Raw genomic sequence first — 25,776 nt, forward strand, 5'->3', positions numbered from 1 at the left:
GACATTCTGCACTAATCCCTCATAACACAGTTGTCTTCCCATTTAACTGACAGGCCAGTGGCGGCAGCGGCGGATTTATCTGAAAGCTGAGCGGTTTTACCTGAACTCTAGGGCTTCCACACAACCGTTACTGTCAAACCCGAGCTCGGTTTGCCCCTCTGGGGAAAACACAAGTCATTTAGGGCCGTTTACAGTCGTGTTCTCCTGTACTGACTTGTGTTAGCAGTCGAAACACTGAGGAACACTGTTTGTGAAGGTAGACTCGGGGCACGTTCACATATCGGTGATTGATTCTTACTCTTGTGCTTGTAGTACACTGGATGGGCTGAACGGTACATGTCCAGAATAGATCATTTGAGAATGTGAAACTTAAGAACCTTGCTCAGAGCAGAAACACTGATGTACCCTTAAGACTGCAATTTTGATCTCTGTAAATGAGCTATCAAATGTACAATGTGCCCAAACTGTGCCAAACATCTCTAGAACAAGTTTCTTATAGAGTTGCGCCACGCCTGCTTGGCTTTATTAATATTGCTAATGGATAAGGAAACTGAACAAAAATGTATTTGTGATTAAGGAGATTTTTTTTCTGCTTTTTTAAGCAATCAATATATATCAGCCTTCGATCTTTGATTCACTTAAGAGGATAAATAATAACTATAATAATAACTTGATCTTTCAGAAATCATTTTAATATGCCGATTTACCATTTATGTATCAATAAACATTTTTATTTATTATAAGTATTTAAAACAGTTGAGTTCATTTTTTAGGAAAAGCCTTGAGTTTGGTGTCAGTATATTTAAATAGTAATATATTCAAAATTTAATTATGAAATTATAGAAATTAATACTTTATTTAGCATGGATGTGTTAAAGACTTTTATAGTTACATTATATTAATGTTATGATAATGTTATTTTAAATAGTACAAATAGTTCATTATATTACTGCTTTTGCTGTATTTTGGATCAAATAAATATAATCTTGTTGAAAAAAAAAAAATTAAACCTTGTTGTCCAAAACCTTTGATAATATGAAATAATATAAAAACAACAAATGTAAGAATATAAAACTCAAACCTTTGTAATTTAGTGTCAGTATAGTGCTTTGTGGTTTGTGTGTGTGTGTGTGTATGCGTGTATGATCTTGTTGTTTTCGAAAGAACATGAAGATCCGGTTTTCCATAATATAATTTTTTTTTAAAGCAATTCTTTTTTCACACATCTCCCGGTCTGTTCGGGTGAAATGAAGGTTCGAGCGAGCCTCTCTCTCTGACCTCATCCTCTGTCAGAAGCTGTTGGGATCAAGTGTGTTGCCATGGCTCCAGCAAAGCCTCTGTCCCCAGAGACCCATGTGTGGAGGTGACGGGAGTTTTTAACACTCCAGAGAGAAAACCTTAGCCGGAGGCCCCTTTTTAAAGGAATAGTTCACTCAAAATAAAAAAAAAAAAACAAAAAATTGGTTTTCATTTACTTAGCCTCGTGTTGTTTTATTTCCATGCACACAATAGCACCATATTACATAGCTTATATACAACTTCTCAGAAAATTATCTGTGAAAAAAAACAAATAATTAAGATTCACAATGGCTCAATATTGACTTTTCGGAGATGTGAAGGTTTTATTTCTGGGTGAACTATTTTATTTAAAAATGGAGAAACGTTATGACATACCGTACATAACAGAATCACTTGCTAAATTACTTCATATGTATATTTATATGCATATAAATCAAAAGTTTGTGTCAGTCATAGCCTAGCAAAGGAACATTTTTAAAGGTCGAGTGGATTTCACAGAAGAAAGGGGAGGGAGGGTGGGGTTAAAAGGGCAGCACCCTGCTTTAACAAATGAGCGCACACAGAGTGGGAATTCATTACGAATTGAATCGCGCCCTCAAAAACTTAAAGCATTTGTTTTAGCATTCATTTAACAAAGAAAAGGTATCATGCAGATGAGATTACGCAATATAATGCAAGATAATGCAAACACAGCCACAACAGTGGTTTTCAATGGGCAGTTGTTCTCTAAAAATACAATATAGACAGAAAATGCGTAATATTTCAATTAATAACATTATTTCATATGGTAAGGTTAAAAAGCTAAAGAAGATCCAATTAAATTATTTTAACCTTTTAAAAAATCAGAAGCAAAATAAGTTCAAGTTGAAATACTAAAATGACTAAAATCTAAAAGTGGAATTGGAATTAAAAAAAAAAAAAAAAAAAATATATATATATATATATATATATATATATATATATATATATATATATATATATTAATAAAACTAAAAATTATACTAATGACACAAGCCAAAAGCAGTAATATTAAAATGTAAAATAAAAAAATAAAAGATAATGCTATAATACTAAAATAAGGCAAATTAGTGTGAAAATTCAATTCTAAAACAGCACCAAATGGGTGTGGAAATTTTTGCGTGTGATTTATGCAAAGTTCAGATTGCACAATTTTAGCCCTGGTTTTCACCTGCCAACAGCTTTTGTGAAATCTGCAAAATTTTTCAATCCAAAAAAAAGTGTTCTGACTGAAACGTATGCATTCAATGTGCGCAAATATTAGCGAATTGTATCGCTTTAGCACTAACTCTTCACTGTACGTGTCTAGTACTATTTTAACGCCAAAAGACATGTTAGTAAAACTGGCTCCCAATATGAGTTCAGAAATAAAAAGTCTATTATAATAATATATGTGATTTCATGTCTGTTACAATATAGTATCCTCCATTAAAGAGAATTGTAGAGATCTGGATATATTGTTATCCATATAATTTGGCGCCAATGTAGACCTTTAGAAACCTCCCAAATGCAGGTTGATGTACCACCTTCTCCGCCATGAAACCAAATCCCACATCTCCTGTTCTGGATTAAATCACCTGCATTAGTCCGTCTCAATGGCGTATCACATAGGGGAAGAGGTTTGGGTGAACAGCAGTGAAAAAACACCCCACCATCCAGATTCACTCATAGCAAAATATACATATCGTCAGTGTTTTAATGTGCAGAGCAGCCCGAGGTGGAAACCTTACGCAAGTAGACACCTGCCTTAGTAAGAAGCTGGGGGGACGCATGGTATGCAGCCAGACGCTGAGATCAAGTATGATTGAGATACCGATTTAGTAAAACACTGTTAGCTAATATTTTAGTTAAACAGCTGACGGGAATCTTTACTGTACAAAACCTCCAGCTTTTATAAATACTGTACGCCGGTACCTGCCCGAACAGCGCTCCCATCCCTGCCTGAGGAGCATGTTTGGAACCCCTCTTGTTTTCTCTTCTGCCAATAACGCGTGGCATGTAGCCAGAACCCCCAGAGATCTGGAACTACCCCCAACAAACCCTCTACTGGTGAGGTTACCGCCTTACCAGAGCGCTTTTCACAGAGAAAGAACAGAGGAAAAGTCGATTAGCAAGCTCAAAGCGGGATTAGCGATGTTTAGGCTAATGGGGTTTAGTCATCAAACATTGTATGTCATTCATTCCAATTCCATTTTGATTGGATGTTTTTGTGCATTTCAAAAAGTACAGTTGAAAATCGTTTGTTCGCAGGTACGGGAAACAGCAGAAGCTAGTGGGATTCTGGGTAATGGCGTCTTGTCTCAACACTGAAGCCTTTGTTTAGGTCCGTCGGTCATTTTACACCACAAAAAGAGCAAACGAGGCTAATCTGACTCAAATTGCACCAGGGCACATGAGGATTTAACACTCAAACGAAGCCTTAGGAAAGAAACAGTAGCGAGATCTATCTCAGTTGTTTATCTTAGACAGCAATGAGTTAAAAGAAGAGCAAACGGAGACTTTGCTGAAGTCTTTTGCTTCTGGGATTTTCCTCCTTAGAACATAAGTGCTCAAAATCGTGTTAAACATATATACATATATATCCATCAAAATTTTATTGGAGTAGGAAAATGCGTGTTGCCTATAGGAATGGAGCTATTAAGGCCCGCTCACACCAAGCATGATGGCGATAAAGATATACTTCTAAAAATCATTCTCAGTATTGAAGAATAGCAAATTTATGGTTAAGGCACAGAGAAACAATATCGTTGAAATCACTTTCACTTTTTTTTTTACCAAACTGATGGATGATACCAACTTTGGCATCAATTAGAATCCATCCTGCTCTGAGGATCTCAAAAATGTCGATTAAGTTTAGAATAAACAGATGATACAGTTCACTGGCGTGGACGCTAACATTGCTATCTTTTTAGTTATCGCTCTTGATGTGAGCGGCTGCATTTACATGCATAACCTTTGCTACATAACGCCAGTCATTTACACTACTCTGACGCTAGAAAATGAGGAAAACACTGCCGACCCTGTTTTAGTGCGAAAACGCCAGCGTTGCGTTTCAGTGTAAACAAACCAAAACGTAGACTTTTGAAATGATGACGTGGTTACCCACATTCACCCTGTGTGTCTTTGACAATCACGTAAACAATAACATTATGCTCACAGTTGTACCCATAGACGTGTATAAGAACGTAAACGCGCCTGCCATCTTGCAATCGTCAATTTGATGCCATTCACCATAATGTTGGTTCGCAGACCATCAACCCATAGAAACATATATATATATATATGGTTGTACCTGCACGAATTTCATTTTTGGTTGTATGTATTGCATTTCAATGCAGACGAGGTTAGTTTTAATTAAAAAAATTGCCTGTTTAAAACAAAAACGCACTTGTGTAAACCACATAAGAAGCGATTTGGTTATTGGTTAACATTATAACCTGTACGGGCAAGAAAGCCGAAAGCTGTTTAAGTCAAGAGCAATTTATTGTATTTGGATGAAACATTATACAAATTTTTGAATAACTAGCACTAACGAATCATGAACAATACACCCAGGAACGCATATTTAGAGTCTATGTTGAAGTCCTGTTCCAGGTCACCTCTGCTGATATAGTTGGTCTCATTCAGCAAATCGCGAACCGTGTCTTATCATTGCTTTTCGTGATTTCTCGGACGGCAGCTTTCTAAAAAACAGCGGTTTCCTGCAGCATTTGGCAGCTGGAGTGTTATTCTTCTACTCCACTGATTAAGAGGTCAGATAAATGAGTTGGTGAAATCAAGCAGCATGAAGTCGAGCTACTAAATCAAAGGCTGAGCGGAGAGAACATACTTGACCGGGTCTGTTGTTGGCTGCGCTGCGCCGTACGGTACAAGGCACAGTTATTGCGATCAAAGTCGGTGTATCATTTTTTTTTAACCATACTTACTGAAGTTATAAATGCAGTGCAACATTTCATATAGGACTCATTTTTTTCCCTTTGTTCTGCGTTATGAATGAGACTCATTAAATAAAGTCAATTGCCAAGTTGAATATGTGGCTTGAGTGTCGGAAAATAGAATACATTTCAACCAAATACTTTTTTAAATATTTAAACGTTGGGTCTAAATGTAAATGGGATGCGTTTAATCAGAGCTAATCATACTTCAAACATATAATCCTATAAATAAAAAGCATTACATTTGTACTATACTAAAATCCTCTAATTAATATATATATACATTTAATAAATACAAATCTTAAATCAGTTTTACGAAGTGAGTATATACAAGTGGTTATAGATTATGAGCCAGATTTGTGATGAAAGCACCCAGCATGAGCAGAGATATCATCTGAATAATAACTCACACCCTCATATCCTGCTGGAAACAGGCCAAATGAAAGCGGCAAAATTCACCTAAACAGCAAAAGACAGACTCCTTTTTAAAGGTCTTTGAAGCTGCTTTTGTCCATGCCGGTCCCCCATTGGGGGCTTTTGTCTGAGACCACACCCATTCTATTAACCCTTCACATCTCCATGAGAAACGAACGAAACATGTCTATACAGACTGATAGAGTAAGAAAATTGTTCATTGAGTTTTTAAAATATAAACACATTTGTCGCAGTCGTCATTATTAGCAATAGCAGTATCTTGCAGTATCATTTTTAATGAACGGCCTAATTGAAGTCTTCTTAGTCTTAAGTATAATTTCCCAGGTAGACATTTTTGTCTAGGACATAGGTAAACACAAGATATGTAAATAACAGCCATTTAAAAAGTTGATAAAGTAAATGGTGGCATAATAAAAAAGCTAGTTTAGGATAGTTTAGATAAAGCTGCTGAGCAATGAAAAGTGTGCCATGCTGGAGCGAATCCTTACGCACAACGCAACTTTACTTTCCGACTGTCACTTTCTTGCCACGCGTTACACAATCAGACAGATGGCCCACATCTGGTGTTTAGAGCCAACACATGGCGCGTAGATATATCTCCTGTAAACGGCTTTGATGTGTGAGCGTGTGTGCACAGGATTCGGTAAACATCCGGAATCATCTTTACGTTAGGAACATACTCACGAAATGAGATTTAAGAATTATTTTAGCCCGTAGACTTTGCTGGGACAAAAATAGGTCTAAAAATGGATTTATTTAACCCTGTAACCTCTTTACGTATAACTTGTGGGAGGAAAGAGTACTTATTATGTTAATAAGACGCTTTATAAGAACCGAATGTAATGTGTTAAATTTAGCTTAACCCACTTAAGTAAGACTTAAATACATCTTTATATGTAATTTCATAATTAAATATGGTTAACATGCACTGCCAAAGATACATTTATGGTAAAGTTAAATGTAATTTCAAGTGTTGTTGTTTCTAGTCCTGGTTGATGATTAATTGTGATTAATCACATCAGAAATAAATGTTTTTGTGTATATATGTCTGTGTACTGTGTATATTTATGACGTATGTTTAAATACACACACATACATGTGCACATTTAATAAAAATGTTACGTTTATGTATTAAACATTTATATATAAATTATAATTATAACATTTGCATATTTTCTACATATATACAGTATATAAATATACATATAATATGCACATACATATAATATACACATGTCGGAATTTAGTGCATTTAATATCATCATTTTAAATTCATAATTTAAAAAAAAAATTGTCACTGTCATGAAAATGTACATCGAATACAATATAAAAAAATTTATTGCTAGTTTTGCAGGAACAAAGTCTTCAAAAAGTCCACTTTCGAAACGTGAATCTTTGCTTTTCAGTCCGTAACTTCTCTTTTGTCTCTTGTCTTTTCAGCCTAAGATAAGCCATTTGGGTTTGCCTCAAGGGCCGTCGGGTGAGAAGGTGGCGGTAGTCGCGGTGGACGACTGTGACATCTCCATGGCCGTGCGTTTCGGCAGTCAGATCGGCAACTATTCCTGCGCCGCCCAGGGCACCCAGACGGGACAGAAGAAGTGAGTTTATCCTTCTCTCTGTGTAAATCCGACAATAACTCATTATTCATAATTGCACTTTTGTTAACTCTCTCACGCCCATTCGGAGACCTTCAGGACACGCGTCCAAAAATCTTTCATTTGCGAAGGATCTTCTCATACTTTTGCGGCGTCATATGTTGTTGCGTGCTGGAACAGGGCTGTGCGTTAAAACACTTCAAAGAAAGAACAACATATAAATGAAGGTTTAACTTGTCGCTCCAGTCTGATAAGCACTGACCTGTTTTATACTGCATGGCAACATTCCACTCCCTATGGCTCTGTTGTCATGGACACTGTGATAGGTGGATTGGTTAAGGAAGGCAACGCCCCTTTCACCTGTCTTGCTTCTATTTTAAAAAGCTTTTTCAAGACTTTAAAAAATGGTCTCACTTTACAATAAGTTTCCATGTAACACTGTTGAACTTTAGTAGCAAATTGAACTCAGGCATTGGTACTATTGGTAGTATTGGCACTATTTCTCTCCAGAATTATGAAAAATAAAAATGTCGGTCCCGCTTTATATTAAGTGGCTTAACATTAAAGCTACCCATACCACCAGACCTGGCCCTAACCTTAACTGTATCCCTCCTCAATAGCAGCAAAAATTTTTTGCAATACAGTATGAACACAACTACATTGTACTTTCTTTTCCTGTAAGTACACAACACTTAAAGCCACTTAATACAAAGTGGGAAAAATTGTTGCTCTTTCCAGTAGTTTGTTTTGTTGCTAATTGTTGATATATATACTAGCATACGCATAAAAATCAATGTGTCCTGTAGGCTTTAGATAGCAGAATGCAGGACAGCTCACTAGGTTGTGAGCTTTTAATGCCATTAACTTGTTGGCGAAAAAGGTAAAAGTTTTGTATTCCCTCTTCAGGTCTTTGGATCTCACTGGGCCTCTTCTGCTCGGCGGGGTGCCCAACCTTCCAGAGGATTTCCCCATACGAAACCGGGACTTTGTGGGTTGCATGAGGAACCTGATGATTGACAGTAAATCCATCGACATGGCCAGTTACATCGCCAACAACGGCACCACTGAAGGTCTAAACCATAACAGTTCAAAATTGTAGCGTGCATTGTGAACTTCTTTTTTACGTTGTTGTAACTCAAAACCGATACATTTATTGTACTGTCAGGCTGTCCAGCGAAGAAGAACTTCTGCTATGAGGGTCTGTGTCAGCACGGCGCTCAGTGTGAAAACAAGTGGAACACCTACTTTTGCGACTGTCCCGAAGGCCGGGGCGGCAAGAACTGCGATCAGGGTAGGTGGGACTATTTGGTAGCGTGCCAATGGACACGAATGCACGTGCATGCATGCGTCCAGGATACGTGTATGCGTTTGTTATTTTGAACTAGGTATTGATTGCTCATGAACTTAAAGGAAGCAGGCAGTGGCGTTAATGTGATGGCGTTTCCTGAAAGGGAAATGTCTTCGCAGATAAGCATCAAGTCAGGATCTGCTCTCTCTGTCTTTTTCAGCCTCAAACTAACCTTACGGATATACACTCCACATTTTCTGAGCAATATTTGAGTAGAGTTGCCAGTGTATTTTCCATAATGCTTCTGCTCTGCACGATAATGTAGTCGCTCGGTGCCAACAAAATCAATTCTTTGGTTTTACAGCCTGTTGTTGTGACCTTTTGGGTCAAAGCAAACAACAATATGTAATTCGGTTCAGATTTATACAAAACCTCAAATAATAATGGGCTGAGGCAACATTCTAAAAAAAGACATCATAAGTGACCGCTTTGACGCAATTTTAACAATTCAACGGCCCACATAAATTGCATTCTCACAAGAATTTTGATGTTAGCTTGTTGCTAAGCTAACACCTCGATACTCTAATGGATGTAGAAAAGACACAAATATTGGGTAAAATAGTCAACTTTTAATAAATGTAACAGTTTTTTTGATACTTCTAACATTAGTTAACATTAGTTGAAATAAATATAAGTATACCCTGTTGAAAAAAACAGCATATGCTGGTTAGATTTTGAAGCTTGAATGCTGGTTTGAGCTGGTTTAAGCTGATCCTTAGCTGGTCATGTGCTGGTCCTACCTGATCCTGAGCAGGAGGAACCAGCTTAGGACCAGTATATGACTAGCTAAGGACCAGCTTAAACCAGCATCTATGCTTCAAAACCTCCCTAACCAGCATAAGTTGGGGTTTTTTTTAACAGGGTATGTCATAAACATACGTAACACACACAATATGGGTGAAATAGTCCAGTTTTAATAGATTTTGGTATTAAGTGATATATGAGGTGTAGGAATATACCATAAAAATATTGATTTAATGTATGTATTACACGTATGATAATATCATATCCATTAATAATCAAATGCTAAACTCTGTTTTTCAGTTTTTAAACGTTTTTTTAAAGTTGAATTGAATGTACAGAAAAAAAGAAAAAGATTAAGCGAATATGACTGTTACTGAAAATGTAGATATTGTAATCATTTCATTACTGTGAGTTCTATGGGAAGCCACTATTATTTAAAAAGTAATATTTTGTTATTAATAGCTTTCCCTCAATACCTCTGCCATGTTTGTTGCAATGCATTCTGGGATTTCTATGACTGTTAAAGATACAGCAAAGCCGCCTTAGATTTGGCTCAAAATGAGGAATCTTAGAACATAGCGTAATTTTCAAGCAGACTGCTCTTTTGCAACAGAGTTTAATTGTCAGTTTTGGAGCAACTGTCAGTCTAGACTCTTCCCATATTTCCTCACAATTAAAGGAAGTACGGGACCTTCTGTTCTTACCTCATTCTTTGGCGGATTTGTGAAGTCGGCATTTTTGTTGCTTAGAAAAACACGCTTGTCACAGTTTACAGGCCAATAAATTCGCCACATTTGCCATCTTTGGCAATTCTGATACATACTCAACAGGACTTTACACACTACTTTACAACTCTACTGTGATTAATGGACAGTTGGGTTTGAAAGTGGGTGTGTTTGCATGTGTTTGAACAACTCAAATGATAGTGTACCTGACATCGCCACTGGCTGTTTTTTTGCGGTTGGACATTCTATGAGGCTTGGGAAACCCAAACAAGAGGGGATAGCATGAGTCACTCGGGTCTCTTTCAGTTCCCTCCACAGGCCTGTTGGAGCAGTGCTCCATTATAAATCCTGGATGCTCAAGTGATGTCATCATCTAACAAACAACTGTGTTGACTGAAAGAGCCTTCTCCGATTTTATGTTTTGGCAGGGAAGCGTGCCTGCCAGGAAAGGGTGTTATTTTTTGATGCTGATTAGATGGATGCCTGAAGTAGCCCCGATTTTGCGGTTTGTTTTCGTTATTGGATAGCACTGTTTTAGAGCTAATGGCTTGTTTCCAGAGCTAGCAAAGCGTAATTTAGATTTTATCACCTCTGCGCTTCTGCCATAGCACAGATAGAATGTCCAGATCTAGTCAAACACGTAATTCTGCCTGCAGTGGTTGGCAGTTCTTTGGCGACCACTCAAATTTCAGTCATGTTAGTGTCGCCTGGAAATATTTGTGAAGCACTGTTTCTGGTTATGCATCTTCAAATTTCAGAAATATTAGTTTTTCAAGAATCATGGATTAAGCCCAAAAGTATATATATATATATATATATATGATGAAATGTATATAGCTCAAACTCCAGAGTGTAGTACTTTAGAAAAACAACAAGTGGCATGGGTTTGATTCACATTGAATGTGTGTGAAGTGATAGAAAAGGCCTTGACTTCAATAGCTGTGTTTCCATCGAAAGATTCGGTTTAGCTCATGTGTAAAACTTGAATATCGCATTAAAACCTTTGACAAATAAGCAACGTTTCCATCAAATATACTGAGGCTCGGCTTTTTAAGACATAGCGAGTCTTGGTTTTAATCTCTTAGGGAAATGTCTTCTATAACAGAGTGATTTCAAGGCTAGAAAATCTTCACACTCTTTTTGCCAGTGATGAGGGCTCATAGCTGCAGGGTTCTCGAGTCCTCACTTGACTTTGTGACTCTGCTGTAGCATTTCCATACCATCACACTTCTGCTATTTGATTCGCCTTCACACAAATCAAACAGTAGACGGGAGTACATCGCTGATAATTCTTGGTTTGTTTAAGGATTTTCCACTCCTTTAAATACGTGGCTGATATGTGGCTCGGAGCCAAAAGGCTGGAAAAAAGCCTCTATTTTTTAGACAGTCAGTCATAAACCGTTTTTTTACTTTCTTGCAGTCATGCCCTCGCCGCAGCACTTTGATGGTCATGCCATGGTGTCATGGAACGACCCCGATATCACCATCGCCGTGCCCTGGTACATCAGCCTAATGTTCCGAACCAGACAAAGCATTGGATCCGCAACCCTAATGCAAATCAACGCTGGCGACACATCTCAAATTAACCTTCTGGTGAGTGTCAAATGTCATACAGGTCATTCTTATTTGATATAAATTCAATTAAACCATTTCCTAGTCAGGTGTGACTGTCATTTTAAAACATTTCGTTGCTTTTTCTAAGATAAGGGACAAGTATGTGCGGTTTCAAGTACTTCTGAGAGGGCAGAAAGTTGCCACGCTGGATTTCCCAGAAGTCCGAGTGAACGACGGGGAATGGCATCACCTCCTTGTGGAGCTGAGGAGCAGCAAAGATGGGAAGGACACAAAGTACATGGCGCGTGTGTACCTGGACTATGACATGTTCATGGTCAGTTCTCTGGTCTAAACAAAACCGAAACAGTCCTTTGATTGTAAACCTCTTTACTGAAGTCTTGAATGCTCTACAGAAGTCAGCAGAGATCGGAAATGAGCTGCCTGGACTCAAGCTGAGAAGTCTGTTCATTGGTGGACTTCTGGGACTGAGTAACAGCGTCGAGCAGGGTTTTAAGGGATGCATGCAGGTGAGGCCAAGAGAAAGCCACAAGCAATCAACGTGTCAGGTTTGGCTTTGATACATGAGGCGTGTATAATGTTATTAGACATGTAATATGAATACTGACAAGTGCAAAACTGAACTTGGATTAAGAATGAATGGATGGATGCATGATGGACTGTCAGCTCTACCTATTGAAGAAAATCTGACAGCTCATTATGTCAGCAATTTGTCAGCATATTTGAAAATCACCCATAATTATTAAATACCAAATTAACATGGCAGCTTAGTTAACGAAATAATATACTGCGTAAACTGTTCAAATGTTAAAGTATAATACAGTAAATAACCGTTTTAATATTTCTTTATGTGTTTTTATTTATTCCTGTGATGGCAAAGCAGGATTTTCAGCATTTCCCCAAATCTTTGGTGTCACATGATCCCTCAGAAATCATTCTCACTATATATATTTGTGTTTAATGTGAATAATGTGAATAATACGGATTATATAAATATAAATATATATATATATGTATTTTTCTAAATATACTGTATGAGTGTATATATATGTATATGATAGTGTATATGATATATATATATATATATATATATATATATATATATATATATATTATTTTTTATTTATTTATTTTTTTATTCAAAGTGATTGACTTTAGTGCAAATGTGTCACAGGGTGTCAGGATGGGGGAGACTGTCACCAACACAGCTAACATCAACATGCAGCAGGCATTAAAGATCCATGTGGAAGAAGGCTGTGATATGGCCAACCCTTGCGATTCCAACATCTGCCCTGACAACAGCCAGTGCACAGACGACTGGAATGCACACACCTGCGTCTGTGACCCCGGTACTGACACCTGCATGACATTCACTGCGTCTGCACAGACGCATCTGATTTCAGTTTGAAGGCATTAGCAAATTCTTTCTCTTTCTGTCACTCACAGGTTTCTTTGGCAAAGACTGCGTCGATGCATGTCACCTGAACCCCTGTGAGCATTTGTCCACGTGCGTTCGTAAGCCGAGCTCCTCTCATGGATACACCTGTGAGTGCAGTCAGGACTACTACGGACAGTACTGTGAGAACAAGTAAGTCGCATACCGGATAAAATACCAGATAAGACCAGACTTGTTTATTCTAGTTAGTTCTGGTTTTGGTAAAGCCGGTACACTGCTAATCAAATTAGCATAACTGGACCTTATGAATTTTGCTGGTTAAAGCTGTATGAGAATATTTTTTTAAAGTGGACTATTGAAGTGTTATTTTTACCTAAATTTAAATAGAAGGTTATTATGAAAGCCCATTTCTGCCACTGAATAAAAAAAAAAGAAGAAAGCTGCGATTTAGAATTATGATATAAACTTGCATTTTTGAACAATAAGATCAAAATTGCGTGATATAATATAGCAATTGCGGGCTATACATATAAAACTGTGATTGATATAAACTCTGTGCTCAAAATGATATTGAGTGAACGTTTCTCCTCAGATTTGGACTTGTCAGATGTGGGTTTACATCTCATTTCTCGCATTTGCGATTCTGACTTTATAACTTGAAAATAGAAAGAAAGAGCCTTTTTAAACATGGTATTTTTAGTTAGTTGAGTCAATTCTCACTTTTCGTAATACATTGTTAACCGGTGTTACGGAATATCTTCATGTCATACAGTCACATTTACCAGATCAGAACTGGGCAAGAATATAATTTACATTGCGCAACGATACAAGCAATCAAGCTGTTCAGATACGCTTTACATTATATATTGCACTACACGAGTGTATGTGTAAGGATAAAGTGGAGCGCATTTATACTGCTTCAGCGTCCTGATAACCCTCTGTCGGGGTTCATTTTGTGATAACGACCAGATGACTTCACATTATAACTTACTTAATAACAGAATGGAACCGAAGCACTGCAATGGGATTTTTACGTTGTACAAAAACAAATGTGTTACTTGCCGATTTCCGATATTTGGAAAAATAGACTTTGAAATAGTTCAGGGTGACATGTTCAAATTTCTGACAGTGTATCAGTCAGCATAAACGATTTGCATTATGAAAGTCATCTTCGTTCCGGTGGTTTGTGTTTGTGCGTGTGTGTGTGTGTGTGTGTGTGTGTGTGTGTGTGTGTGTGGGTGTGTCTGTCACTGTGTTGGCTCTTCTCCACAAAGCAGGGGAAAACAACATAATACACCCTGTCACAAGTCCACACAAGCTCCACAGAATCATTACCATCCCTTTTATTTTCCTATCTAATCTGCTAAATCCTCTCTGCTGTCTCATCACTTACACACGGGACGTCTTTTCCTCAGTTTCTTTACTTATTCTGTCGACATGACTGTGTTCTATTAGATTAAGGCCTAAACACGCTGCTAGCACCTGATGCCGAGTTAATAAGCACCATGCGGCCCTGCTGTCTGCACATTTTAGGAAGAGGATTGCAGAGGAGGAATTTTTCCTCAGCCTCAGTGGCCTGAAATAAATCCACAACTGACTTGTGGTTTGACCTCCAGCCGGCCTTTTATCGGGCATCACTGAAAAACAAAACAAACAAAAGCAACTAAACCTTTCACAGTTCGAATTTTATTAGTGCATGGCCCAAAAACAAAATGGCTAACAAACTTGCTCCCCCCATGTTGTTGTATTTCAAGACCGAGATGTCTCATGTGAACCAAAACAGTACCAAACAAATTTTCATTACATTACATTCATGCATTACTATTATCAGTAACACTTTATTTTAGGGACTCTTAACTAGTTGCTTATCAGCATGCATATTACTAGAATATTAGCCATGCATTAGTAGCAATTAAGCACATATAAATGCGTTATTTTACTTATTCTAACTATAAATAAGCGTAAAATTCATTGAGGGAAAAGAGTTATGAAAATGGCATAGGCTTATCCAATTTGCCCAGCTTCTACCAGGATGAATTTTCGTTTTTTGGAGACTTATGGCTTTCTAAATCGCCTGCTTTACGTGTAAAGCGCAGGATAAATTACATATACATTGATCTGTAGAAGAGTTTTCGACCACCCAAGAAAATAATGTTAAAATTTGTTTGCTCGGGCAGCCTGTCTTTTTTTCGCTTGTACAAACAGGCTCAATCCCGTTTCCCATCAGTTTCCAGTCACCAGTGTTCTGTTACCACTTATAGTCTAAAGTCTGCCAACCCTCACATGTAATCTCTTGATCTCTATACCATGACGAATCCTGCCAATGATTGATGGGAAGGTTTTACTCCTTGATTGATTGATTTGCTTGATGCATTGGTGATCTGAGAGCGAGATGTTCAGATGTTACAGGTTAAAACGTGTGACCTTTGCCAGTGATGGCGCTTTTCAGTAGTTAAGAAATAACAAATCAGTAAAAAGAGCTTTCACTTTTCAATGAATTGTGGTAAAATGTTAGGTAACACTTTAGAATAGGTAACACTTCCCTCAATAAATTCTTAATTTGCTGTGTATTAAGGTAGTTGTTAAATTGCGGTGTTGAGTAGGATTAGAAATGTAGTATAAGGCATTAATATGTGCTTAATTAAGACTAACAAATGGCTAATATTCTAGTAACATGCATGCTAATATGCAACTAATAGGTAAAACCAAAAAATAGTGGTAAAATAATGTTAAGTATTACATTCGTTGGTAACACTTTATTTTATGGTCTCTTAACTAGTTGCTTATTAGGATGCATATTACTAGACTATTAGCCATTTATTAGTAGTAATTAAGCACATATTAATGCCTAAACCCATTCTATGTATTACTTATAAAGTTACATTTTATTTTAAGGTCCATGTCTTGCTATTAACTATAACTTTTGCCTCAGTAAAATCCTAATTTGTTGCTTATTAATAGATAGTTGCTAAAATTAGCCATGGATTAAGGGTATAGATTATGATCATGCAGTTTAAACTTTTGCCTAATTTGTTGTGCTGGTAATATAACTTAAAATATCTTTTTTTTTCCATAGGGTGGAAAAACCATGTCCTCGGGGTTGGTGGGGCAGCCCTATGTGTGGCCCTTGCAACTGTGATGTCAGCAAGGGCTTCAACCCTGATTGCAACAAGACTACTGGAGAATGCCGCTGCAAGGTATGATGATAATATTTCATAAAATGTAACCAAACCTTCCGGGTCTGGTCCTGATTTGTCGTCCTCAAATGTCTGCAAATCCATACACCTATTTCGCGCAGGACAACTACTATCGACCGAAAGATAGCGACACCTGTTTTCCCTGCGACTGCTTCCATTTGGGCGCCAATTCGCGCATCTGTGACCCAGAGACGGGTCAGTGCCCCTGCAAGGCGGGTGTGATTGGGCGACAGTGTAATCGCTGTGACAACCCCTTTTCTGAAGTGACCAGCACGGGCTGTGAGGGTACGAACTGATTTCCTCCCACCTGCTTTAAGTTCAAAAATGTTAGTACAAATGAAGTACAAATTGGGTAACATTATGTTTCTCGTCTTTACCATTCAGTTGTGTATGAAGGCTGCCCAAAAGCCTTTGATGCTGGAATCTGGTGGCCCAGGACCAATTTTGGACGCCCAGTTGCTATGAATTGTCCCAAGGGATCTATTGGTAAGTAATATTGGGCTTGTTATTGAAACAAATTGACAGTATGTACGTTTTATATACATGATAAACAATGAAAACTTGGAAATTAAGAGATTGTGACAGATTCATTTAGGTTTGAGTGAATAACAAAGTGGAAATAGTGAATTAGGTTAACCATAAATGATTACGTATTCTCCATATGAAGAATTTGTTTGCAAAAAACAATTAACTTTTTACATTTGTAAAAAATTTTGTGTTAGCTGTTTTTTTTAGTTATTTTTTAAAAAAACGAATCAGAATTGCATTATAACTACATTTCATTAGAATGCATAAGAAAAAACATTTTTGAAACTGTTGAAAATCGATCGGTTTTTGCAAATAAACATTTCATATGTAGTTGTATATTTTGGTGCGCATGACCTTTAAAGTAATGAAAATAATGGGCTTAAACTTGAAAAAGGTCTTTTGTAACTTGGCACTGCCGCCCCCCATTGACGTTACCTAGCCCTGTTAACAAAGAATTTTCATTGGCAGAACTCTGCAATTAGATCTTTTCATTGGTTGGGTAACTGAATGTTAATGAGGCCTCGTCTCTAGAGGGAGCTGGTTGGCAAACACAAAAGCATTGTGGGACACAGCTTGGCAGCACTTGTATAAAGACGCATTCACCCAAGTGCTTCTTGGAGGTTTCAGTTGGAGAAACTTTTGAAACTGTACTTTAAGTGAAAACATTCATTTGAAATCATTGTTTATGCTGTACAGGCATTAAAATATTAACAATATTGTTTTCTAACTGACTTTAGGTACAGCTGTCAGACACTGCAGCGACGAAAAAGGCTGGCTTCCCGCTGAACTTTTCAACTGTACCACCATTACATTCTCCCACCTCAAGAAACTGGTACTAGACGTTTAAGTCATGAAAACTTCATATTGGTGTGGCCATCACAAGAACATCTCAAGCTACCTCTCTTTAACCCTTCCTCTTGTTCATATCCCACCTCTTTTCGACCAGAATGAAGAGTTTCATCGTAATGAATCCACAATGGACGGACAGAAGTCAAAGGACATCGCTCGAATGCTACAGAACGCCACTGACCAGACCAAGTCCTTATATGGAAATGATGTTAAGACAACCTACCAGCTCATTTCCTCGATCCTGCATTATGAGAGCCAGCAGCAGGGCTTCAACCTGGCTGCCATGCGTGACGCCAAATTCACTGAGGTTGGTCTTACTCTTCCATCTCTACTGTCAATATAATCTCCTCGGTTATTTTTAAAAGATAATAGTGGATGTTGTTCAGACAAGCATCTCTGTTACTGTTGCTGATACACACAATCGGGTTAGATATATGAACAAACCACTAAACAAGCTATCAAGCTGTACTTTGCCCCACCATATTTTGGTGTCAACAATTAAACCTCAGATCATCAACCTGTTCTCATATAAATACTGTGTTTATGTGCTTTACTGCACGTTTCGCCGTAGTTTCAAAGAGAAATGTCCACTGAATGGCGCTAAAACAGATACCCCTGGCATGGGTTATGTAGTTGATATAGGTACGCATTGCTGTTGCTGTTTTTATAACATTAAATATCCAGAGACCGTTGCTTAAAGTTAATGCTCTGCCATGTTGGAAATATGCCATACACCAAATCCAACCCTAAACCTACCCAATAGTGCTAACAAATGCAAAACTGATATAAAAAGGCATTTGTTGATGCAACCGTGTCATTTCAGCTTCCTTTTATGCAGATTTAAACTTTTTTTGTCAGTTACAGAGAATTTGAACCGGAGCTCCTCGACTTTCAAATGCATCTCTGTACTACGTGAGCTACCGAACAAACCTACCGCTTATGAAAACCAATAGATATAAAGCTGAATGCAAACATTCAAAAGCATACGTTTTCAAATATCCCAGCAATGTTAATACTGTTTTGATGTCACGTGATATTTTTCAAGTAATTGTTAATCGAAACTCTACATTTGTGTGAAAAGAAATAAAAGGAATAAAAGCAATAATGTACTTATTAGTACGTATTTTGTGTCCTACTAAAAAATGCACGCAGGTGCAGTTATGAGAGCAGGTATCAATTTATCCAGCTTGTTGAGGAGATTATTTTTCGAACACATTGTCTACATGTGGCATGTCGTGACGTGATTAAATAAGGTACCATTATAAATAAACGTGCTGTCTAGACTGGCAGTGGCCGTTGTAGACATCACAATGTAAAATATATTACAAAGACTTGGGGTTGGGATCTTTTAGCTTGTAACTGGTGCTTCGCAGGCACATTTTCTTCAGTAAATGTAATCTAGTTTGCACTTACATAGCAGCCATCCAGAGCAACCTTGCAACTGCGTAGCATTAAGTTAAAAACCATGTGCACTATGGCGTCAACTTTTGCACATGCAAGCACTTTTACCATTCATTACATCTACACCAACAAGGCAATTTTCTGTTGGTCTCTTTTGTACTTAAGCTCTGGCAGCCCAAAATTGTGAGCTTTTAGCCTTGAGGTTCAGTGGATTAGTGTAAATAATACACCATATACTGACTGATGTCATGAGAATGAAAACATTTAAAGCACATCTGGCAACATGAACGTACTTATCTTGATACATGGTTTTGAGGATAAGGATGCGTTTTAAAGACGGCATTCATTATGTCTTGTCTTGGCCCAGATTCAGACTTCTAATGTCTCTTAAATGTCCAGAATGTTACCCTAAAATACTGAACGTGTTTTGTAAATTTGCAGAACATAGTGAAGGCTGGCAGCGCAATCCTGGACGCCAGTAATAAAGAGCACTGGGAACAGATACAGAGAACAGAAGGAGGTACGGCACATCTATTAAAAAACTTTGAGGAGTACGCCAACACTGTGGCCCAGAACATGAGGAAGACTTACCTGAAACCCTTCATCATCGTAACTGAGAATATGGGTGAGTACCTTCTAAAATCACTAATGTAACTACTATTGTACATTTTTTGACCACTACACAGTTGATCTTAACCTCAATCTTTGTCTTACTTGTCAGTTTTTGCAGTGGATTATCTGGACGCCAATTATCCAGATGAGGCAAAAATCCCTCGTTTTCAAATGACTGATCAGGAGTGTCCCAAAGACCTTAAATCATCTGTTATTTTTCCAGAATTCAGTTTCAAGTCTCAAGGTAAAAACATGCACATGATTGGGAAAATTATGTATTTTGGTGCTTTTGCATTTGCTTACAAAGCTTTGGAAAAATCTTTGAAAATGTATAGCATTTCCCCAGTAAAGATCTCTTAAAGAAACGTTTGTGAGCAAACAGAAAGTGGAATGCAAAAACATAACAAAACGTTGCGCAGTGACTAACTAGGAAAAATGTGACTAAAAACAAAAATTCCCGACAGAAAGGTAGGTCGCCACAGTTTTTCTCACTGTGGTTTTGTAATAATATTTAGTCACCATATAAAATAGTGGATTGTTAATATATACAGCATTTTTCACATAAACTATCTCTCTCTATATATTAGTTTCTCCTACAGATGATCCAGAATCTCAGAGCAGCTCTGATGAGCACGATCTGGCTACAAACAAGAGGAAAAGGCATGCAGAGAGCCTGCCACCATTTCCTGTAGCCGCGGTCATCATCTATAAATCTCTGGGCCAGCTTTTACCAGAGCACTACGACCCAGACCGCCGTAGTCTCAGGTACAGAACATCACTTTTTAGTGCTTGTCCAACTATAAAGCGCATGTCCAAATATTTAGTCTTAGTGGCATTCCACAGTCAAACACTGAACACCGTTGCCATGCTGAGAAGATCCATTTAGCGTGTCATTGCAGCCCCGTTGTTATTTTTTTTTTTCCACAGGCTGCCGAACCGTCCGGTCATTAACACTCCCATCGTGAGCACGATTGTGTACAGTGAAGGCGAGCCATTACACATTCCTCTGGAGCAACCGATCACACTGGACTACAACCTTCTGGAGACAGAGGAGAGAACTAAACCATTGTGCGTGTTCTGGAACCACTCTATCGCGTGAGTCACAACCTCTTCATACAAATTCGTAGTCTCGCATTTTTAATTATAATCTAGATATCGCTTGAATGAAAGCAAAATCTCCTAAATCAGTAAGCAGTTGGTATGTAGATGATTTAATGCCGTTCTGGTGTATCTTGGTATGTCAGTGTTGGAGGCACAGGCGCCTGGTCGTCTAAAGGATGTGACCTCATCTCCAGAAACCACACCCACATCAGCTGCCAGTGCAATCACATGACCAGCTTCGCCGTGCTTATGGATATCTCCAAGAGAGAGGTAATGCGGGTAAAATAACGCCATCATACCCAGGCGATTACAGGGCAGATCAACTAAAAAGTTCACTCATCTTTGGTAAACATAATTTCGGTATTATATAAACGTTGATTTATTTCCATTGATGTATATAGTTTACCTTCACAGACATAATTAGAGAACTTAGTACTCACATGCTTTTGGCACCACGTCCACTCAGAAAACCGTAAACATATCAGAAGTTTAAAGTAAAATATATACATATATATATATATATATATATATATATATATATATATACATATACATATGTATGTGTGTATTTAATAAGTGCTGTTTTAATCTTTTATTCTTTCAGCACGGTGACGTTCTTCCCTTGAAGATTGTCACCTACACCACAGTCTCCGCCTCTCTGCTGGCGCTCCTCATCACCTTCATCCTGCTGGCCATCCTGCACAAGCTACGCTCCAATCTCCACAGCATCCACAAGAACCTGGTGGCCGCCTTGTTCTTCTCAGAGCTGGTCTTTCTCATCGGAATCAACCAAACGGACAACCCGGTGAGGGACTCATCGTCAGAACATTACTGTGAAACCGGCATGAGTTTAAAACCCGAAAACAGGAAAATAACGTGAAATGAAAGTGAGAAGGAACTCAAAAGACCTCGCATGAAATTACAAGACTGGCTTTATGGGGTCGATCTTTCATCCAGTTAAATCACAAGCGAGCGTTTCCATCTCGAATGTGGTTTCGCGTCTTCTCATCGAGGGAGTCTCGTGTTGTAGTTTTCCCTCTCGGCGATATCCAGAATTTTAGATTTGCATTCTCAAATTCCACTAATTACTTTCTTCGGTCTGTAATTAACAGCTGCATATACTTGTGGATTGAGATGACTTTGACAGATGGCTGCAATTACTGTGAGGTGGCTTTTATTTTAGGTATTTGTCATCCATTACTGAGTGAAAAAAACAGCTTTAATGGTTTAAATCCATTTATATGTGGTTTCACACCATCTTCCTGTCTCTGTTGTGCCACTGGGCGGCATTCGCTGGATTACAGCTTTCTGTACTTCATATTGTACATTTTTTCCCAGTCAGTTTTCTCATAGAGGTACGCTGTGACTGGTGTCTGCTAGTACTAGGGGTCGGTTTAGAGTTATAGTGACGTGCTTTCTCATCATTTAAATAAATGTGAGGTCTGGACACGCTGTTTAGATCTGTGAAGATAGCATGTAGCTGTATCTGTATCTTTCATTACTAAGTGGGTGAATTTCACAGAATATATCCTGGTGTAAATAGTGGTAGATACGGTTTCTTTAGACTAACCGTAAATAGAAACCGGTAACGTCTTGTTTTCTCTAAATGCATGTAAATAAAAAGTGCAAATAGAGTCAGCGCTCTCTAAAATGAAAGGTACAGTTCACTCATTTTGTCATACTCGCTCTTTCTTCTGTTGAACACAAAAGCATACTGTTGTGCTTATTTTTAACTAAATATGCTTCCTTTTAATCATGTAGGGTGAAATATAACTCATTTGCTTTCATGCTGTTGAATATTAACTCTCTCTCTCTCTCTCTCTCTAGTTTGTATGTACGGTGATAGCCATCCTTCTGCACTACTTCTACATGTGTACTTTTGCCTGGACGTTTGTGGAGGGTTTGCACATTTACCGTATGCTCACTGAAGTCAGAAACATCAACCACGGCCACATGCGCTTCTACTACGCCATCGGCTGGGGGATACCTGCTATTATTACAGGTCAGACACACACACACACACACACACTCTCCTAGTCTATTCACTAATTACTATTTCAAGCACATATTACACCCAACCCAGTGTCTGTGCAGGTTCATGTTTGTAAGTCCACTATGTCAACACGGATACACACCTTCATCTCACGAATTTGCCTAATAGACTATTAGAAATGTTTGTAAACCGGCACACACACGCATTCGTGTCGTCGTGCTTGGACTCGCCCCTTCTTTTGGATGGTGTGCGTGATCCCTGTGGGAACGAGACAGGATGCCAGTGTCTTCATATTACTAGCTTTCGCTCTCTTGCTCGCTCTTTTTTTTTTTTTTCTCTTTCTCCGTTTTCTCTCCAATGGCTCTGTTCTCCATAATGGGTGTCACTTTCTCCACTGGCACATGCTCAAAGCGGTGAAAAAGGCCCTATCCTAGAGATAATAGAGGCTGACCCGACTCCTCTCTGCTCCTCCCAGCTTAATGAATGGCTGCGTGCTTTCTTTACTCCGTTCTGTAATTCATTGCTTACACTGTTGCTTAGAGATTTTAACAGACTTCATTGTGCAACTCATACAGCTCTGTCCTGCTTGTAGAGGAGAGGTATGCCTTTACTTTTCTAAATGATCACACTTATCTGGCAACCACACAGCAATTCTACCTAAAACCTAGAACACCTTTACTGCATGATAAAGCTGTAGCAACCATTTTATAAATGAGGCCCAAGAAGTCATTCATTTCAGGTGGAGAGTATTTTTGGATCTGCGAAATGCGTTATGCCTATTTTTAAGGTTCCTGATATTCTTTCGGGAGTCTCCTACAATAAGCGTACGTGCATGCAAAGTAAACCCTCTCTAAACCCTTCCCTTCTGTAAGCCTGCTCTGCTCTGATTGGTCAGATGGCCCAGTCTGTTGTGATTGGTCTACCAATACATAGAATGTTTTAGCTTCACTTTTTTTATATAGTAGAAGACACATCGTTCATACACTTAGGACACTAAAGCAACATGCTTAAAAACCAATCAGAAGAACACCTTAGCAACTCCAATCAACCTCAACAGCATAGCAACACGTTAACAGCGCTCCATAGAAACCACTAAGACATTTAACAATGCCACACGGTATTGTTCCTAAGATGCTTTAAAAATGATGTTTTTGTTTGCGTCCCATCAGGTTTGGCCGTGGGTTTGGATCCCCAGGGGTATGGGAACCCTGACTTCTGCTGGCTCTCCGTCCACGACACCCTCATCTGGAGTTTTGCAGGACCCATTGCTTTAGTGGTGCTGGTAAGCCCATCGACTCACCATTTGTTCGTCTCATTCCTTTCTCCGTACTCAGCCGATCATACGTCACAAACAATCCTTCAACAGGTCAACATCATTATCTTTGTGCTGGCGGCGAAGGCGTCGTGTGGCCGCAGGCAGCGTTCCTATGAAAAGTCTGGAGTCATGTAAGACAGTGTTACCCTACAAGCATTTTTTTTGAGGATTGTTTTATGAAATAGTGTACTTATTGCGGTTTTCTACGTGCGCTCCAGTCCTGCTCTGCGGATGGCCTTTCTGCTTCTTTTGCTCATTAGCGCCACCTGGCTGCTGGGTTTGATGGCCGTTAACAGTAATGTCATGACCTTCCACTACCTGTTTGCCATCTTCAGCTGCCTGCAGGTAACAGTTGTTCTATTCCTGACCTTAGTTTTTCCAAAACAGACCAAGGCCAGCATCACTTTAACTATCGCTCAAAGTATGGCTCGCTGTATATGCAGAAGCGCTTAAAAACCGTTGTTATTGTTAACTAAAAGTGGTAGAAACTAAGTTCAAATAAGATCAAATATAAAAAGCAGATGTAAAAACGTACACTTTGAAAATTTATAATATCGCAGCTTGATAAAAAATTAAGTTTAAGTTGAAATAATAAACAGTAAAACTATAATAAAACTCAAAAATGAAAAATTGACATTGAATTACTAATTGAATTTAGTAAAACTAAAATTTTACCAAATATCAATGTCTTATGATGTTGTATGTCCGCTGACTTTTATAGTAATATTTTTACATTTATATACAAGCCTATGTTTACTAAACTACCCCTTTACGAATCATTTCCTGTTTGTTTTTCAGGGCATATTCATTTTCTTCTTCCACATTGTGTTTAACAAAGAGGTGAGGAAAAATCTAAAGAGCGTTTTCACTGGAAAGAAACCGTTACCCGATGAGTCCAGCGCCACGCGCACCACCCTGCTGACGGTAAGTTACGAAACACGTTTACATTATTAAATATTTACACGGTTTAAATGTCAGTTTATCTTGTAGCAGCAAATTAATAAGGCAATTTGCGTAATTTGGTATCAGACGAAGCTGCAAATTGGTCTAGCATTTGGAAATGCATTATTGCGGTAGATTTACGGTGTTGCGTTTTCTCTGTCCTTAGCGTACGCTGAACTGTAATAACACGTACATGGAGGACGGCACGCTGTTCCGCTCGGCCATCGGCGAGTCGACGGTGTCTCTGGAGAGCACAGTCAGGTCAGCTAAGAGTCACAGCAGCTACCTTACTTACACGCACAGGTAACACGCTACTGCTGGGGCACGGCGCTACGCACTCATTTCTCTCACCTACTCGATAACGCTTTAATATCTTCCCCTTTTATTCTTTTCATATGCACGAGCAAAGGTGCATTGCTTCTGCTTTGCTTTGCGATAATGTACGCAAACACGTTCCTGCATGTATTCCCATGAACGTTGTGTATGCATATTTATCGTGTACGCTGAGCGCGACCTTGTGACCTTGCGAGATCGAGTTCACTGGTCATTTTCAAAGTGTGCATCATGTGTAAATAATATGAATCTGCTGGCATTATTCTGTGTTACGGTAAGCACAATATGCATTAATAGCATAACCAAGAATATGACCAGTGTCGTTAGTGACTTAAAACTATTAAAAACAGTTTGCCAATTCAAATGAAGTTATAAACAAGTAAAAATAATTCAGTAGAATTTTCACTAAAATAAGCAGGTACATGCTACAGTATAAAA

General features: G+C 38.4%; 1 protein-coding gene across 9 annotated transcripts in view; it reads left to right on the top strand.

The window, feature by feature from the left end:
• celsr1a (cadherin EGF LAG seven-pass G-type receptor 1a) overlaps nucleotides 1-25,776 on the top strand; it is a 71,552-nt gene that overhangs the window by 42,209 nt on the left and 3,567 nt on the right. For 8 of the 9 annotated variants that reach the window (XM_043237084.1, XM_043237081.1, XM_043237082.1 and 5 more), the window contains 25 exons: nucleotides 7,128-7,285; nucleotides 8,189-8,352; nucleotides 8,448-8,573; nucleotides 11,520-11,692; nucleotides 11,802-11,987; nucleotides 12,067-12,180; nucleotides 12,846-13,020; nucleotides 13,118-13,259; nucleotides 16,144-16,264; nucleotides 16,366-16,549; nucleotides 16,649-16,750; nucleotides 17,530-17,624; nucleotides 17,739-17,948; nucleotides 19,484-19,667; nucleotides 19,764-19,898; nucleotides 20,242-20,419; nucleotides 20,582-20,749; nucleotides 20,899-21,025; nucleotides 21,360-21,560; nucleotides 22,583-22,757; nucleotides 23,918-24,030; nucleotides 24,115-24,194; nucleotides 24,282-24,408; nucleotides 24,862-24,987; nucleotides 25,172-25,308. In XM_043237084.1, coding sequence (XP_043093019.1) covers nucleotides 7,128-7,285; nucleotides 8,189-8,352; nucleotides 8,448-8,573; nucleotides 11,520-11,692; nucleotides 11,802-11,987; nucleotides 12,067-12,180; nucleotides 12,846-13,020; nucleotides 13,118-13,259; nucleotides 16,144-16,264; nucleotides 16,366-16,549; nucleotides 16,649-16,750; nucleotides 17,530-17,624; nucleotides 17,739-17,948; nucleotides 19,484-19,667; nucleotides 19,764-19,898; nucleotides 20,242-20,419; nucleotides 20,582-20,749; nucleotides 20,899-21,025; nucleotides 21,360-21,560; nucleotides 22,583-22,757; nucleotides 23,918-24,030; nucleotides 24,115-24,194; nucleotides 24,282-24,408; nucleotides 24,862-24,987; nucleotides 25,172-25,308 — 3,701 coding nt within the window. The remainder of the gene's footprint in view (nucleotides 1-7,127; nucleotides 7,286-8,188; nucleotides 8,353-8,447; nucleotides 8,574-11,519; nucleotides 11,693-11,801; nucleotides 11,988-12,066; nucleotides 12,181-12,845; nucleotides 13,021-13,117; nucleotides 13,260-16,143; nucleotides 16,265-16,365; nucleotides 16,550-16,648; nucleotides 16,751-17,529; nucleotides 17,625-17,738; nucleotides 17,949-19,483; nucleotides 19,668-19,763; nucleotides 19,899-20,241; nucleotides 20,420-20,581; nucleotides 20,750-20,898; nucleotides 21,026-21,359; nucleotides 21,561-22,582; nucleotides 22,758-23,917; nucleotides 24,031-24,114; nucleotides 24,195-24,281; nucleotides 24,409-24,861; nucleotides 24,988-25,171; nucleotides 25,309-25,776) is intronic. The other variant, XM_043237086.1, reaches the window with a different exon arrangement.

The sequence above is a fragment of the Puntigrus tetrazona genome, chromosome 4 (assembly GCF_018831695.1).
Source record: "Puntigrus tetrazona isolate hp1 chromosome 4, ASM1883169v1, whole genome shotgun sequence".
Classification (NCBI taxonomy): domain Eukaryota; kingdom Metazoa; phylum Chordata; class Actinopteri; order Cypriniformes; family Cyprinidae; genus Puntigrus; species Puntigrus tetrazona.